Below are 16743 nucleotides of genomic sequence, written 5' to 3'. Positions count from 1 at the left end.
GGGGGCGGGGGAGGAGGGAGAGCTGAGCTGCGCGTGGCGGTGGGAGCCCGAGGCGGGGAGCTGGGGCCGTTGCCTCGCTGTCACGTATGTAGGCGCTCACGAGCCTCCAAGCGGAGGGGCGCGCGAGACACCCCCTCCGCGCCTCAGTCTGCAGGTAGGGGTAGCAGATTTGTAGAAATTTTGGTGGTGCCCAGAACCCACCGGCCCTCCCTCCAAACTCCGCCTCCCCACCTGCCTAAGGCTCTGGCAGGGAGTTTGGGTGGGGGAGGGGGTCTGGGGTGCAGGCCCTTGGCTGGGGATTAGGGTGCAGGAGGGGTCCACGGTGCAGGCTGTGGGATGGAGTTTGGGTGCTGGGTGCAAGCTCTGGGATGGGGCAAGGGGTGCAGGCTCTGGGAGGGAGTTTGGGTGCAGGCTCCTGGCTGGGGCAGAGGGTGGGTGTGCAGGGGGGGTGAGGGGTGCAGGCTCTGGGCTGGGGCAAGGGGTGGGGGTGAGGGGTGCAGGCTCTGGGATGGAGTTTAGGGATAGGAGGGGGTGCAGGGGTGAGGGCTGAGGATGAGGGGTTTGGGGTGTGGGAGGGGCTCAGGGCTGGGGCAGAGGGTTTGGGTGTGGGGGGATGTGAGGGCTCAGTCTGGGGCTGGGGATGAGGGGTTTGGGGCATTGGAGAGGCTCAGGGCTAGGACGGAACGGCAGCCTGCCCTGGCCCCAGTGGACAGGGGCACTAGATCCCTGCAGCAGCAGTTGATGCTGGAAGCCAGCAGAGCAGAGTCAGCGTGAGCTGCAGGCTCTGGAGCGGTGAGCGGGGGCAGCAAGTGGGGGCCGGGGAACACTCGGGGGAGGTGTGTGACAGCGGCAGGCAGGGCCGGGGGAGAGACCTGGCCCCAAACACTGGTGGAGCCGGGACCTGAATATTGGTGGAGCCCGGGCACCATGAGCCCATATAACTTGCCGCCCCTGCCTGCAGAATCATAGAATCATAGAATATCAGGGTTGGAAGGGACCCCAGAAGGTCATCTTGTCCAACTCTCTGCTCGAAGCAGGACCAATTCCCAGTTAAATCATCCCAGCCAGGGCTTTGTCAAGCCTGACCTTAAAAACTTCTAAGGAAGGAGATTCTACCACCTCCCTAGGTAACGCATTCCAGTGTTTCACCACCCTCCTAGTGAAAAAGTTTTTCCTAATATCCAACTGAAACCTCCCCCACTGCAACTTGAGACCATTACTCCTCGTTCTGTCATCTGCTACCATTGAGAACAGTCTAGAGCCATCCTCTTTGGAACCCCCTTTCAGGTAGTTGAAAGCAGCTATCAAATCCCCCCTCATTCTTCTCTTCTGCAGACTAAACAATCGCAGCTCCCTCAGCCTCTCCTCATAAGTCATGTGTTCTAGACCCCTAATCATTTTTGTTGCCCTTCGCTGGACTCTCTCCAATTTATCCACATCCTTCTTGTAGTGTGGGGCCCAAAACTGGACACAGTACTCCAGATGAGGCCTCACCAATGTCGAATAGAGGGGAATGATCACGTCCCTTGATCTGCTCGCTATGCCCCTACTTATACATCCCAAAATGCCATTGGCCTTCTTGGCAACAAGGGCACACTGCTGACTCATATCCAGCTTCTCATCTACTGTCACCCCTAGGTCCTTTTCCGCAGAACTGCTGCCTAGCCATTCGGCCCCTAGTCTGTAGCGGTGCATTGGATTCTTCCGTCCTAAGTGCAGGACCCTGCACTTATCCTTATTGAACCTCATCAGATTTCTTTTGGCCCAATCCTCCAATTTGTCTAGGTCCTTCTGTATCCTATCCCTCCCCTCCAGCGTATCTACCACTCCTCCGAGTTTAGTATCATCCGCAAATTTGCTGAGAGTGCAATCTACACCATCCTCATGATCATTTATGAAGATATTGAACAAAACCGGCCCCAGGACCGACCCCTGGGGCACTCCACTTGACACCGGCTGCCAACTAGACATGGAGCCATTGATAACTACCCGTTGAGCCCGACAATCTAGCCAGCTTTCTACCCACCTTATAGTGCATTCATCCAGCCCATACTTCCTTAACTTGCTGACAAGAATACTGTGGGAGACCGTGTCAAAAGCTTTGCTAAAGTCAAGAAACAATACATCCACTGCTTTCCCTTCATCCACAGAACCAGTAATCTCATCATAAAAGGCGATTAGATTAGTCAGGCATGACCTTCCCTTGGTGAATCCATGCTGGCTGTTCCTGATCACTTTCCTCTCATGCAAGTGCTTCAGGATTGATTCTTTGAGGACTTGCTCCATGATTTTTCCAGGGACTGAGGTGAGGCTGACTGGCCTGTAGTTCCCAGGATCCTCCTTCTTCCCTTTTTTAAAGATTGGCACTACATTAGCCTTTTTCCAGTCATCCGGGACTTCCCCCGTTCGCCACGAGTTTTCAAAGATAATGGCCAATGGCTCTGCAATCACAGCCGCCAATTCCTTCAGCACTCTCGGATGCAACTCGTCCGGCCCCATGGACTTGTGCACGTCCATCTTTTCTAAATAGTCCCTAACCACCTCTATCTCCACAGAGGGCTGGCCATCTCTTCCCCATTTTGTGATGCCCAGGGCAGCAGTCTGGGAGCTGACCTTGTTAGTGAAAACAGAGGCAAAAAAAGCATTGAGTACATTAGCTTTTTCCACATCCTCTGTCACTAGGTTGCCTCCCTCATTCAGTAAGGAGCCCACACTTTCCTTGGCTTTCTTGTTGCCAAAGTGAGCTGTGGCTCACGAAAGCTCATGCTCAAATAAATTGGTTAGTCTCTAAGGTGCCACAAGTACTCCTTTTCTTTTTGCGAATACAGACTAACACGGCTGTTCCTCTGAAACATACCTGAAGAAACCCTTCTTGTTACTCTTGACATCTCTTGCTAGCTGCAGCTCCAGGTGTGATTTGGCCCTCCTGATATCATTCCTACATGCCCGAGCAATATTTTTATACTCTTCCCTGGTCATATGTCCAACCTTCCACTTCTTGTAAGCTTCTTTTTTATGTTTAAGATCCGCTAGGATTTCACCATTAAGCCAAGCTGGTCGCCTGCCATATTTACTATTCTTTCGACTCATCGGAATGGTTTATCCCTGTAACCTCAACAGGGATTCCTTGAAATACAGCCAGCTCTCCTGGACTCCTTTCCCCTTCATGTTAGTCCCCCAGGGGATCCTGGTCATCCGTTCCCTGAGGGAGTCGAAGTCTGCTTTCCTGAAGTCCAGGGTCCATATCCTGCTGCTTACCTTTCTTCCCTGTGTCAGGATCCTGAACTCAACCAACTCATGGTCACTGCCTCCCAGATTCCCATCCACTTTTGCTTCCCCCACTAATTCTACCCGGTTTGTGAGCAGCAGGTCAAGAAAAGCGCCCCTCCTAGTTGGCTCCTCTAGCACTTGCGCCAGGAAATTGTCCCCTATGCTTTCCAAAAACTTCCTGGATTGTCTATGCACCGCTGTATTGCTCTCCCAGCAGATATCAGGAAAATTAAAGTCACCCATGAGAATCAGGGCATGCGATCTAGTAGCTTCCGTGAGCTGCCGGAAGAAAGCCTCATCTACCTCATCCCCCTGGTCCAGTGGTCTATAGCAGACTCCCACCACTACATCACTCTTGTTGCACACACTTCTAAACTTAATCCAGAGACACTCAGGTTTTTCTACAGTTTCGTACCGGAGCTCTGAGCAGTCATACTGCTCCCTTACATACAGTGCTACTCCCCCACCTTTTCTGCCCTGCCTGTCCTTCCTGAACAGTTTATAACCATCCATGACAGTACTCCAGTCATGTGAGTTATCCCACCAAGTCTCTGTTATTCCAATCACGTCATAGTTCCTTGACATCACCAGGACCTCCAGTTATCCCTGTTTGTTTCCAAGGCTTTGTGCATTTGTATATAAGCACTTGAGATAACCTGTTGATCGCCCCTCATTCCCAGTATGAGGCAGGAGCCCTCCCCTCACAGACATTCCTGCCTGTGCTTCCTCCCGGTATCCCGCTTTCCCACTTACCTCAGAGCTTTGGTCTCCTTCCCCTGGTGAACCTAGTTTAAAGCCCTTCTCACTAGGTTAGCCAGCCTGCTGGCAAAGATGCTCTTCCCTCTGTTCGTAAGATGGAGCTCGTCTCTGCCCAGCACTCCTCCTTCATGGAACACCATCCCATGGTCAAAGAATCCAAAGCCTTCTCTCCGACACCACCTGCGTAGCCATTCGTTGACTTTGACGATTCGACGGTCCCTACCCAGGCCTTTTCCTTCCACGGGGAGGATGGACGAGAACACCACTTGCGCCTCCAACTCCTTTATCCTTCTTCCCAGAGCCACGTAGTCCGCAGTGATCCGCTCAAGGTCATTCTTGGCAGTATCATTGGTGCCCACGTGGAGAAGCAGGAAGGGGTAGCGATCCGAGGGCTTGATGAGTCTCGGCAGTCTCTCCGTCACATCGCGAATCCTAGCCCCCTGGCAAGCAGCAGACTTCTCGGTTTTCCCGGTCAGGGCGGCAGATAGATGACTCAGTCCCCCGGAGGAGAGAGTCCCCGACCACCACCACCCACCTTCTCCTCTTGGGGGTGGTGGTCGTGGAACTCCCAACCTCAGGACATCGCATCTCATGCCTTCCAACCAGCGGAGTCTCCTTCTGCTTTCTCGCCCCAGACATATCATCTGGTCCACTCTCCGCAACGGTACCTGTGGAGAGAACCTGGGGGGTACAGTGTCAGCGCCGCCCCACAGTTCTCACAGTTCTCGCGGGGACACTCGGGGGGCTGGGGTGGTCGCCGCAGGGGGAGGGGAATATGAGGTAAATTTGTGTCTAAAATGAGCGACTGTGCCAGGAACCCGCCCCCTCAGGCCAGCTGAGCCCTGAGGTGAGTGGGAGTGGTCAGGGCTGGGCGGTATTAGCCCAGCCTTGGATTGGGGGTTGAGGCCTGCGGGGCCTGGGAAACCAGCCTGAACAAGGGGAGCCTACAGCAGTGTTGACAGCTCTTCCCATTTTAAAACCTTGTCTCCTGGAGTCCTGGGATCAGGGGAGAATCTGCTTTTCTTAAAAACCCACCACAGCTGTCTGGCCCGGTGGTTGCTGAGAAAACTTGGGCAGTAACTTTTTACTAAAAGTCAAGGATAGGACAGGTCATGGGCAATAAAAAAAGAATTCAGGGACACCCATGACCTGTCCCTGACTTTTACTAAAAATAACTGACAAAATGGGGACGGGGGTCCAGCACTCACCACCGCCCGCAGCAGCTGGGAGCTCCAGCCATGCCACCCTGGGACTGAAGCAGAAAATGTCACAGGTCTCTGGAAGTCATGGATTCTGTGACCTCCGTGGTATAATCTTATCCGTACTCATGGGTGATGAAAAGTTTGTCCTCTGCCCCCTAATGGGGTGATGCCCTCACGTCCGGAGTGGCTTCCCAGAGTCTGCTTCAAAGCATGCTGAAGTCAAGGGAAAGATTCCCAGTTATTTCAGTGGGCTTTGGGTCAGGCCACGTCCAACCACATTTACAATGTCCTTTAAGACCTGTCTTCCTCAAGGTCTATTGGTGGTGTGATATGTGGCTAGGGAAGGTTGGCATGCGCTTTATTAAAAAAATTTATTACCACTATAAATTAGAAGTCTGTTGGGTGCCCTTCCATCATTTATCACTTGTTCTCAAGCCCTTCTCCTGCAAACATTTACACATGAGTAATCCTGGTAAACTCAAAGGACTCAGGGTATGTCTACACTGGAAACTTCAAAGCGCTGCCACGGGAACGCTCTCACGGCAGCGCTTTGAAGTGCAAGTGTGATCGCGTGTGAGCATTCGGAGAGAGCTCTCCCAGCAATCCTGGTAATCCGCCTCCACAAGGGGATTAGCTCCGAGCGCTGGGAGCCTGTCTACACTAGCGCTTTAAAGCGCTCAGACTTGGTGTGCTCAGGGGGGGTGATTTTTCACACCCCCTGCTCTGCGCTTTGCTGCCGGAGCTCTGTGCTTTTGTGCCAGCGCTCCTCATTCTGCTGGCGGATCCTCCTTTCGCTTTCCCTCCACTCCTGCAATTTTTTATTCTCGTTAAGGGACTGCTGCATGACTTCATGTAGCATGTCTTCTTTGCTTTTACGTGGCTTCTTCCTAATTCGTTGGAGTCTTTCAGCCGGTGATAACACGGACGGTTGAGATCTCAAGGTTGCATCTGGGCAAAATGCAACATTTAACAGAGGGAGCGTTGTTCACACCAGACAGAGCTATGATTTCCCAGTACCTAAGGGCAAGCACAGTCTACACAATAACAATTTGCCCGTCCCCAAGCGAGCGAACATAACCCATGGGAGCCCCAAAATGGTGAGTAAGCACTGGGTCAAGGGGGACTGATTGTTTCATGGTTGTACTGTCCTCTAGGTTTCTGTGCCTTGGGGAGGGCCAACAGCTACAGGGGCCCCTATACTGAACACTCTCCCCACATTTACCAGAGGAGTTCGTCCTGAAAGATATCTCGCTGCGGAGGGTGACCTGGGAAGCAAGGGACAGTCTTCTAATACAATGTGGCTTCCGCCCTGGCCCATATGAAGCTTGCCTTTGTGCAGCAATGGTCCCCCCGCCCCTCACAGCACAGTGGCGCGGACATGTTAGCCTGACTGGGACAAGGACCACAGTGGCTCTGCGAAGAAACCTGCGCAAGCGCATTGCCCAACTTCTGGATGAGACCTTTGAAGAGATCACTGAGAGCAACTACCGCTATATGTGAGAGCACATCAACACCCTATTCGGCATCTAAGCATGCATGCCCTAACCTCTCTCGCCCCAAGAGCCCGCACTGAATAATTTCATTCCCAAAATAAAAGCCGCTTACCAGGAACCTCCTCTGGTGTTTGTCCTTCCACAAGCACTGGCTGCTCCGACTGGCTACCTTCCTCTTGGCTTGAGAACAGCTCCTGGCTGCATGCATCTAGGGATGCCTGGGTGTCTCCCTCCTCCTCAGCACCCTGGCTCCTGCTTTGCTCCTCCTCCTCCTGCCTTGTTGCACTGGACTCTGAGGTGTCCGTGGTGGTGCTCGGAGTGGAGGTGGGGTCGCCCCCAAGTATCGCGTCCAGCTCTTTGTAAAAATGGCAGGTCGTGGAGGCAGCACCGGAGCAGCTGTTTGCCTCGTGGGATTTGCGGTAGGCATTCTGCAGCTCCTTCACTTTAATCCTGCACTGCAGTGCATCCCGCTCATGGCCCCTTTCCATCATGTCCCTTGATATCTGCCTAAAGGTATAGTAATTCCTACGGCTGGAGTGCAGCTGGGGACTGGACAGCTTCCTCCCCCAAACACTGATGAGGTCCAGCACCTCGCCATTGCTCCATACTGGGGATCGCCCGGAGCGTGGAGGCATGGTCACCTGGAAAGATTCACTGAGAGCACTCCAAACTTGGCTGAACAAACAGGAAGGGGAATTTCAAAACTTCCAGAGAATTTAAAGGGCGGGTCTGATGGTTGGTAACCTGAGGGCAGGGCAGAAGAGTTCAAAGTGATGACCAGAGTGGCTAGAACAGGCATTGTGGGACACTTTGGGAGGCCAATCAGAGTGCATTAACAGGCTAGGGTGTCCACAATGGCGCTGCGGCGCTCCAGCCAGGGCACATCAAATGTTATTCCACTTGCCGAGGTGGATTACCAGGAGCGCTCTAGCCACGGAGTCAGTGTGCTCTACGTGCCTTGCCAGTGTGGACGCCCAGGGCTGCTTTAATGCGCTCTAACTCACAAGTGTAGCTAAGCCTTCAGTGTTTGAACTGCCATTGAGCTAAATGGTGTGCAATCCTAGCTGGGGCATCTCTGTGCAGCTATAGTAATACATCAAACACTAGTCGAAATGGAGAGTGCCCTACCAGATTTCACAGGCATGAATCCAGCAAAGCATCTAAGCACACATTTGTAAGCAGATGAGTAGTCCTACTGAAGTCAGAGTATATTCTTATGTGATTTGTTGGATCAGGTTTTTAATTTGTCAACCTTTTTATTATTATTCATTTTGCCCCTTTGCTATTATTCTACTTTGATTAATGTATTTTGTACATCTTTACTCTAAATGAAAGGTTTAAAATTATAAATACAGAAATGTTTAAATGCCATTAAACAATCTAATGGAAACACACTAATGCAACTAACACAGCTAATGCCACTGCAGAATTTATTTTTGAGGTTTGCTAGATGCAGAAAGATGCTCAACTCTCGTAACAAAACATCCATTTTACTAGACTAGCATGAGGCTCAGTTTCAGGTAAAACATGACTATCCCTCTATCTGCAGCTACAAATTTATGGAGCCTCCTAGTCATAGTTCTCATTTCTCTCAGGCTCCTATGGCTCAACTATTAACTCTAAAATAGAATGATGACTAATTTGTGCACTTAAATTTAAAACCAGATTGCCATCTTAGACACTGGGTTTATTCCCCATTTTTTAGAAACGTGATCATGGGATATTTAATTTCCACTTGAGTGACTATGAAATGGACAGGTATGGTTGCCACATTTAATTGTTTACCTTTCAAGAAAAAAAATAACTTCAAAATTTATATCATGCAGTAGTAGCACACTGCAACATTATGTAGCTAAATGAGGTTAAAGTCTTCATACAAAAGCATTGTTACATCATAGCAGCATGTTTCCATGCAGGTTCCCTAAAATAATTTTGAGGCTCTAACATTCTGAAAGATTCAGTGGAATGAGTTTTGGGGTAAATGAGAGAGAAATCTCAGATTAAGAACTCATGCAAAGAATGGTACCTGAAGGAGAGAAAAGATCGCATGCTAAATTCCCCCCCCCCCAACTTTTCAATGTCAAATTTCACTTCCCTTTGTTATTTGGGTGCTAGGTCCTTTTCTTATTGCTAATGTCTTTGCTCTAAACTTACAAAAGGCTCCTTTTCAGAATAATCCAATAATCACTCAAGTGCTTGAATTAGTAATTCAACAGGACATCATCTCCCCCTAGCCCCAAGTCATGACTGATTTAATAGTCCAGCAGCCCTGACAGTCCTCCAGTTAATTTAAAATTGAGGGTCTAATGACCTGTGGTCACTAGAGACCCCATAACATTTAATGGAAAATTTAGGGAGTGCAGGTTTTTCTGGCCAAATGCCAATTTGGTATTTATTTACTTGGGACTTTCTTAAATCCAGCTAGCGATTTTAATTGAATACTGTCCTATTTCATGTCCTAAACTATGGTGCTGTGCAATTATATCCCACCCTAGAAATAGCTGTATAGAATTGCTAAGTAAATGATTCTTGCATAAAGATACGTAGTTTATGAAGTGCGTTGAGATAAATGCTACATGAATGAAATGTTAATTTATCACTAAAGATGCAACACTTTTAAACAAATAAGGTTCTCTCTAGCTGAATTGTGTGCTCAAGTATTTATAAAGCTCAAATTATTTGCAGTTCTGTAAAGGTGACTGCAGTACAAATTTAAATTCCCTATTTGTCAACAGAAAATCAGCACTATCAGAGCTTCTGCACTTATCCTCCAGATACAGCGATCTTAATCTCAAAAGGTCCTCCTGAAGATATGAAAAAGTTCCATCTCAATCTGCATTCAGTCCTTGCTCTCTCTGCTACAACAATGAAGGTGGCAAGTGTAATATGGAAACAGGAAACTGGATTGAGACCCTAAAATTCATTTCATATAGGCCATCAGCTGGCAGTGAAAACCATCGGAATGTAGCAACTTGATCACTACCAACATGGGGCAGATGGATAATCCTGTTATCAAGCAGCCCCTTAAATGATAAATAGCTGGATTTCAGTGTTCTGCATTTGTCAAATTCTAGGATTTTCTTAAAATTGCCACATACATTATGGGGGAAAAAAAAAAGTATAAAAGTATACAGTTGTTTCACTGCATCCTCCAGCAACAGAAATTGAACATAGTACTTGTTTCTGCATCCTTCACTAACTAAACTTAAAAGTTTGGCAAAGTTTCAAATATTTCATTCCTACGTGCATCTTAAGAAAGGAGATTAGAATGACCTTTACTCCTTTTGTTTTGCCTTTTTAGCATGCCAGCACAAACTGATGTTCATTAAAGATGTAAGTTAGCTATAGTTAACTTCATATGGATAAACTGCCATTTTATAATTGTCAATCTATTAAGAAAAATCACTCTACTGTAATGAAAAAGCAGGTGTGTGTGTCATACCCAAACAAGTTATTCTTTTAATATATTTACAGGGCTATTGACAACCCAAATTGATGTAAGATACTGTAACTTGTAGCTTTGTAAGTAGCAGCAGCTTTCTAATAAAGTTGTCTTGAAAATGTTCAGCCTGATTATTTCACTGGTTAAATCTGTGTACTATATTAATGTGGTCAGCAGCAAGCCTGCATTTTTATTTTTTAAGGGGCATAACCCCTCCTACTGCTACTTGGTACAGGCAGGAGTAAGTGGGTGGAGAGAAGAGGAAAAGTGGCCACTCCCTCAATAGAAACTTAGCTCCAGGGAGGGTAAAGACAACCAGAAGGTTAGAGTTTGGGAGCGTAGTTGCTCTGTGAAGCATGTGCCCTGTCAGGGAAAGTTAAGTGTAAAGAGCATAGTGAGATATTGCTTCCCTTAGGAGTCAAAATTCCCCTCTGTAACATTTATACTGTGGAGGTGGACACAGTTGGACAGCAGAGCAAGGCCAAAACAGAGTACAGCCTCATAGGGCATAATAGAATCAGCTCTTCCTACAGATCTTGTCTTCCACTGGTGGGGTTCTACTCTGCTTCTCGCTGCCTCCTTCACAAGATAATATAGTAGTGCGTCAGCCATAGCTCATACAGCTATTTGGGTTTGGTTTGTGGGTTTTATTATATTCATGGAGGCCATATCAAATAATTGTCTACATTTCCCCACGTTGCCCCCGCCACAGTACATTCTAGCCCACAGTGGAGGTGTTTGAATTTGCAAGAATTCCTTTTCCAGATAAGGTATTAAATTGCAGCCATTGTTCTGGCCACAGAAAATTGGATAACATTCATATAATGCCTGTTAAACCCCACAATTCAATTATCCAGGAAGTCTTGCTCCTGGGGATAAGTGCTCTACCTCAACTGGAGCTGACTGAATATTAATAGTTTTATCCTAATGTATTATAAAATAATATACTTACACTGGTAAGGTCTTTAAACCCCTTTGATTAAAATGGAATTCGAACCACTCAGTTTTACAAGATTTTAAAAGGAGTCAAGTATGTTTTCTGCAGTTGCAGTAATGAAAAATGTTAGCTATTTACACTCAATAGCAAATAAAGTACCACTGAATATTCATGGCTGTTGCTTTTAATTAGCAATAACAGTAGTCATAAAACTCTGAATTTAGGAACTGCAGGACCAGGGTTCTTGCTGCAGCTCTACAGGTGTGTGTAATTAAGAGGTATAGCCTCTCCATAACGAAGACTGCAACCAGAATTCCACTATGAAAGGTGGATTTGGATCCTAATAATATAAAGAGATCCCATCTCAAAACAATATGGCTTTGGTATATTTCAAAATCCTCCTTCCAATTCAAGTTTTTCCTCCATTTTTAAAGAATTAGTCAACAAGCATGCAGATTTCTTCCTTTACCTCACTCCCAAAGAACAAACAAAATAAGCTTCACAGGTTTCACTGAGACAGCTCCATGACAGACAAGTTTATTGGAAGGATTCTTAAAAGCAGATACTCAGAATGTGCTCCATCAGCCCAAGTTCAGAAAACAAATTGTTTGGTTTCCAAATTATGTGTGCATGTTACAAATTGTACATTTTTAATATCCTCATTTATACCACATGACATGAGCATAAAATATGATTATAATGTTACTCAGTATGCCAATTTATTGCTACAATTCCCAACTAACATAGGGCACACCTGGAAATAGCTTGTCCAAGCCAGTGACTGCAAGTTAGTGCTCCTGGGACTCCAAGATGTCACTAGTGTTCTGACAAAAAACACCTCTTATACCTAAAAGGCCATTTTGTGTTGTAAGCTAGTCCATTTTTTAAAATGGTCTTACTTGACAGGAAGTGTTAAATTTAAAGTTGTTTGAATATTCACTGTGTGATATTTATATTGACTCATAAGACAAATCTTTGTTTCCTTTGTTTGGCTTTTACACCTCTAGAAATATCCATGTGTGAGCAACTATATTTGACATCTACATCAAAGATATTATAAATTGTGCAATAGAACACAAATAGTAGATTTAGCAGAGTTGTTCAAGGGATGAGAGTCCAGGATCCATGACTGAAATGCTGCCCCCTTCAAGATGGGGGGGGTGGGGGTGGGGAGGGAGAGAAGGAGGCACACACCATCACAGAGTGTTGCCATTTACCTTAAAAAACATAAGTTACCACATGTTTAAGTCATCAGACTACTGTTTGCATCAAAAACTATGCTAATGATGATTTTTAAAACAGTCTGAAGAAAGATCCATATTAACTCTGAATACAAGATGTAAAGTTAAGCTATTTCAGTCTGAGTGAAGCACAGCTACTTTGTAATGTTAGGTGCTATGTGAAAGCTTCTTTACTATTTAGGTCAAATGATTCTCGTATATTTTGCCAGCCCTTTTGACCAATAATGCAGTCAGTTTATTGAAGTGAATTTCAGCAACTGAAACACTTATTTCAACAGCAGAAAACCACTATATCCAGTGTGAAAGTAACAGGGTGGTATAAATATAAGCATACTGTATATTACACATTATATATTTACACATACTCCAGTTAACCATGGGACGATTAACTGAGTAGATGACTAGCTATCATGGGGTACAAAATATTTTTGTAAACAATGTGTTGAGAGATTTTAAGGGAAGTCTGACTGCTGGAAAGATGGTCTTCCTGGATTCCTTTTCTTTTTTTAAAGAAATCAATACTTATTAAGGATGATGTATGTAACAATGCACTTTGTATTAAAACAAGGATCAATATTTTACAGTTTAAGAAAACTTTACATATGTACATAAATTACACATCAGGAATGGTTTTAAAGCTCAAAAGGAGTCATCTAAGAGTTATTTCCCTTCAATTAAAACCTTTAACTCTTTCACATTATGGTCATTTGCAACTGTCACAGCATGATCCAGCGCTCGAATACTTGCTAGAAGCTTTACTGTCTGTTTTATATGCTCCCTAAATGAAGGAAAAAAATAAGTTAATAAAACTAGAAATCAAAACCTTGCACAAGTCAAATAATATTTTAGAAATGTTTCACTACTTATTCTTTTTTCTCACAGCAAGTGAGCCAGCTTGTGGATAACTTTTTTTTTTTAAAAAAAATATGGCTCATTGAAATTAGTGTGTTTCTGGATATGAAAACAAAAAAGTCTCTTTTGGTGATAGCAATACTAGAAACAGGAAGGGAAGACAAGCTGCCTATGTTTGGCTTATTTGGACAGTCTCAGGAAAAACTACTGGGTCACGTGGTGTTAGGAAGTCAGTCACAGCTTCCTTTAACACACACACACACACACACACACACACACAGAGCTTGAACCAAAACATCTAAAAAATGAGCAGTTTTTGTGCATGCCTCAAGTGATAAAAATACTGTTACACATTTGTAATAGATTGATCTGGATTGGGTAGGAACAACAGATTCACAGTAAACAAAATCCTAGCAATCCAGGAGGTACAAGCCTGGTAGGAAAATTTTAAAAGTCCCACAAAAGAAACAAGTTGCAGACATGAAATTTAAACTATCCAAAGAAATGTTCATGACTACAGAAATCCAAAATCTACCCTAAACGGGACTATCAAATTGAACTATGAAGTGGTGTCCGACAAACAGATGCAAACATGGGTTATGATGTTTTGTTTCCCTCTTGGCACAAGTAATTGATGATTCTATTTCAAAGCAAAAACAATGTACTAGAGTAATATTTCCCCAGTGACTATGGGATGGAGGAGCCTAGATGAATAGCTGTGTTGCAAAGGGAAGTAAGGTCATTTATGTAATTTTGTAAAATGAAGTTAATATAGATCAGTGGCCAATTGCACAATTGTTACCAGGAAAGTTTGGGATTTATTGTATACTTCCATATACTTAATAAAAATTATTGGCACAGAGCAAAGACGACTAAATTAATTGGAACTGGAATATCAGGAAGAAATCCTTTTAGCTCAATATCCATCTACCCTTTCAGTATTAATCCACAGTTCCAGTTTGAGTTTGCCAGACAAACAGCTAGTTTAGAAAGAAGATACCAATTTATAAACTAGGATGACTATTGAAAGACTTTCATTTTCTACTGGAATCTCTCTCCTCACCTCCTCCAATTCACCTCTAGTAGCCACATGTGGGCATTTAAGTGTCTAATCCCATTTATGCTTTTAGGTGCGGTGATTCTCATGAGCAGGGATTAAACAATGTTATCTGAGAATGTAAGGAATTTCTCCAGTGGGTTGTCCAGGTGTGTTTAAGACAAGAGCACAATCTGGATTACAGAAATCTTTATTGCGGACAGTGGCGGGAATTTGCATGGCAAGTAATTAGCTGCATCAGCAAATTTGTAAAGAAACCAGCAAAACCAAACAAAATCCCTAAATGCCACTTTTCAATTAATTGTTTAGAGCAGAACTACACAATGGGAGCAGATTAAATGTAACCTTTATACAATACACTAGCCATCCCCAAAAGCCATTGATACCATATTAAAAATCCTATTTAAACTTTAAAAAAGGGGGAACGCCTCAAAAATTTTATATATACACACATACACACGTACGTATGTCTGTTGGCACATGTGCTTTTGTGTTGTATATATCAGCAGCATGAGATACTATTGCATTACATGATTCAAAATAAATTACCTTGCATTTCTTTTCTCCACATCAGAGCATCCAATGCTATTTCTGTAAATTGTATCAGCCAGATGAACAAGGTATCTACACAAGTTTTCTAGCTGGGAAATAGTCTTGTCCCCTTTTAGATTAGTGAACCACTGTTTAGGAAAGCAAGCAATTACCTAGAGATGAGGGAAGAAGAAAATGTGTTAACAGCAAAAAGGCAAGAAAAATGACTAATACCTACGGTCTAATATGTTTTAGAAAGCCATCAAGATGCCAGTATTGGCAATGGTAAGGCCTACACTTTGAGGGTACTATAACAACATATTAAAGACCAATGTGAGAATTAAGATGCTAGCAACACATACTAATCAATATCTTTAAAAAAAATCACCAGCAATATCAAGGATAGCAATAAGCAGAATTTCTAATTTCATATAATGTATCTTTTATTAAAAAAGTTGTCTGCTATGAAAACATAGTAACTGTTTTATTTATAAAGAGATATGGGCAACACTCGAAATCTTAGGCTAAACACAGGAAACTGAAGAGTCTCCCACTAGGGCTCCAAATATACGTTTTACTTGACTGGAAATTCAGGAGTTAGAAGATGTTTTTATGTATAATATTTTCTAAGTATATTTTGTTCCATTTTACTTACACTTTGAGCTTTTTTAATGCTGTCATCTCCACACTCAGAATTCTGAAAAGCCATAAGGATATATCTATTTAGCAGGCCATCTATCGATAACTCCTGTAGAGTTTTGTTTGAAAGGATTCCATACCACTGGAGAAAGTTTCCTAGTAACTAAAGACACCAGAGACAATGGAAGTGTTGAATATTTGAAGGCAAAACATAAGCAACTATTGATAAACTAGAAAAAAAATAATTTTTAAGAAGATAAAAAGACATGTTTAAATATACTGATCAGAGTGAGGTAAAAGAAGATAACTTCTAGTTCAGTTTCATGACTAAATAGAATCAGTGAGATGTCATTCTTCCCAGTGTTATAACAACATTGGATTTGTACAAAGATGATGATTACAGAACATTCTATGGAAAATATATACAAAGAAACAAGAACAAATCAAGGTTTTTACAGCCCAAGTTTGTTGTATAAAGTCCATTAAGTGTTGTCTAGTGCAGTGATGTCCGAACTTTTCAGTCTGAGGGCTGAACAACAAAAAACAAAACCAAACCAAACCACAATCAGTACTTTGGGGCAGACGCTGCCCTGTTCTTGCTTCCTTTGTACCACCTGCAAACAACCCTGGCATGGGAAAAATCCCGTTATCGTACAGACAGCATGGGTAGTGCCTACACTTGACTCCCATCAGCCATTGGTACAGAAGGCATGTTGTGCAGGGGAGAGTGGCTAAGTGTTTTATCTCCAACTGGAATATGGACCACAGGGAACCAATGCCAGCTGGTACAAATTAAAGCATCTTGCAGACCAGTGCTGACACAGAGAATAAGGGAGCTGTTGGTTCTCAGCTTCTCCTTGACTTCTAGTCTCCTGTGCTGCAGTCAGTGGCTGTGTGGGGTTTAAGAGATGTTTTTTGATAGGTACTCCCCTAAGCACAGGCAGAGCTAGTGAATCTCCAGATCCTGTTCTCTGGAGCTCCATAGCCTGGCAAGAAAGCAGGGCTACTCTCCCCACCCTACCCTGCAGCGTGAGAGCAGCAATTCAGAGCACTCCCAATTCATGCAAAAGCTCCAGCTGAGGCTTCAAAGAAAGTAGTGGAAGACAGTTTGGGAGGATGTGCCTGCTCCTACTTCCTCCCTGTAGCAGCAGGATGATGCAAAACATTTCATTGAAAAGGTTACAGGGAGCAACATTTTATATCAATTTTCTTGGTATAAAAATACCAGTTTTCTTAACAGCATAGCTGTCAAATTGTGCTGCTCAGTGTGAGACATTTTATGTAGATTTAATAAGCTATTTTGCATGTTTGCAAATTTTA

The 16743-nt window shown here is 44.3% G+C and overlaps 1 protein-coding gene and 1 long non-coding RNA gene across 3 annotated transcripts in view; one reads left to right on the top strand and one right to left on the bottom strand.

The window, feature by feature from the left end:
• Nucleotides 1–17: 17 nt before the first annotated feature.
• Nucleotides 18–10291, top strand: LOC142073392 (uncharacterized). Its single transcript, XR_012670242.1, has 2 exons — nt 18–154; nt 6386–10291. It is a non-coding gene; the product is annotated as an uncharacterized LOC142073392 (long non-coding RNA).
• Nucleotides 10292–11609: 1318 nt separating this feature from the next.
• Nucleotides 11610–16743, bottom strand: part of PAXBP1 (PAX3 and PAX7 binding protein 1) — a 35053-nt gene continuing 29919 nt past the window's right edge. For both annotated transcript variants that reach the window (XM_075133082.1, XM_075133086.1), the window contains exons 16-18: nt 15440–15586; nt 14803–14957; nt 11610–13122 (exon numbers count right to left, since the gene is read on the bottom strand). In XM_075133082.1, the coding sequence (XP_074989183.1) occupies nt 13005–13122; nt 14803–14957; nt 15440–15586 (420 nt within the window). In that variant the 3' untranslated portion in view covers nt 11610–13004. The remainder of the gene's footprint in view (nt 13123–14802; nt 14958–15439; nt 15587–16743) is intronic.

This window comes from Caretta caretta, chromosome 1, assembly GCF_965140235.1.
Source record: "Caretta caretta isolate rCarCar2 chromosome 1, rCarCar1.hap1, whole genome shotgun sequence".
NCBI lineage: Eukaryota > Metazoa > Chordata > Testudines > Cheloniidae > Caretta > Caretta caretta.
Note: the sequence above shows the minus strand (reverse complement) of the source record. Positions and strands in the feature narration are given on the sequence as shown.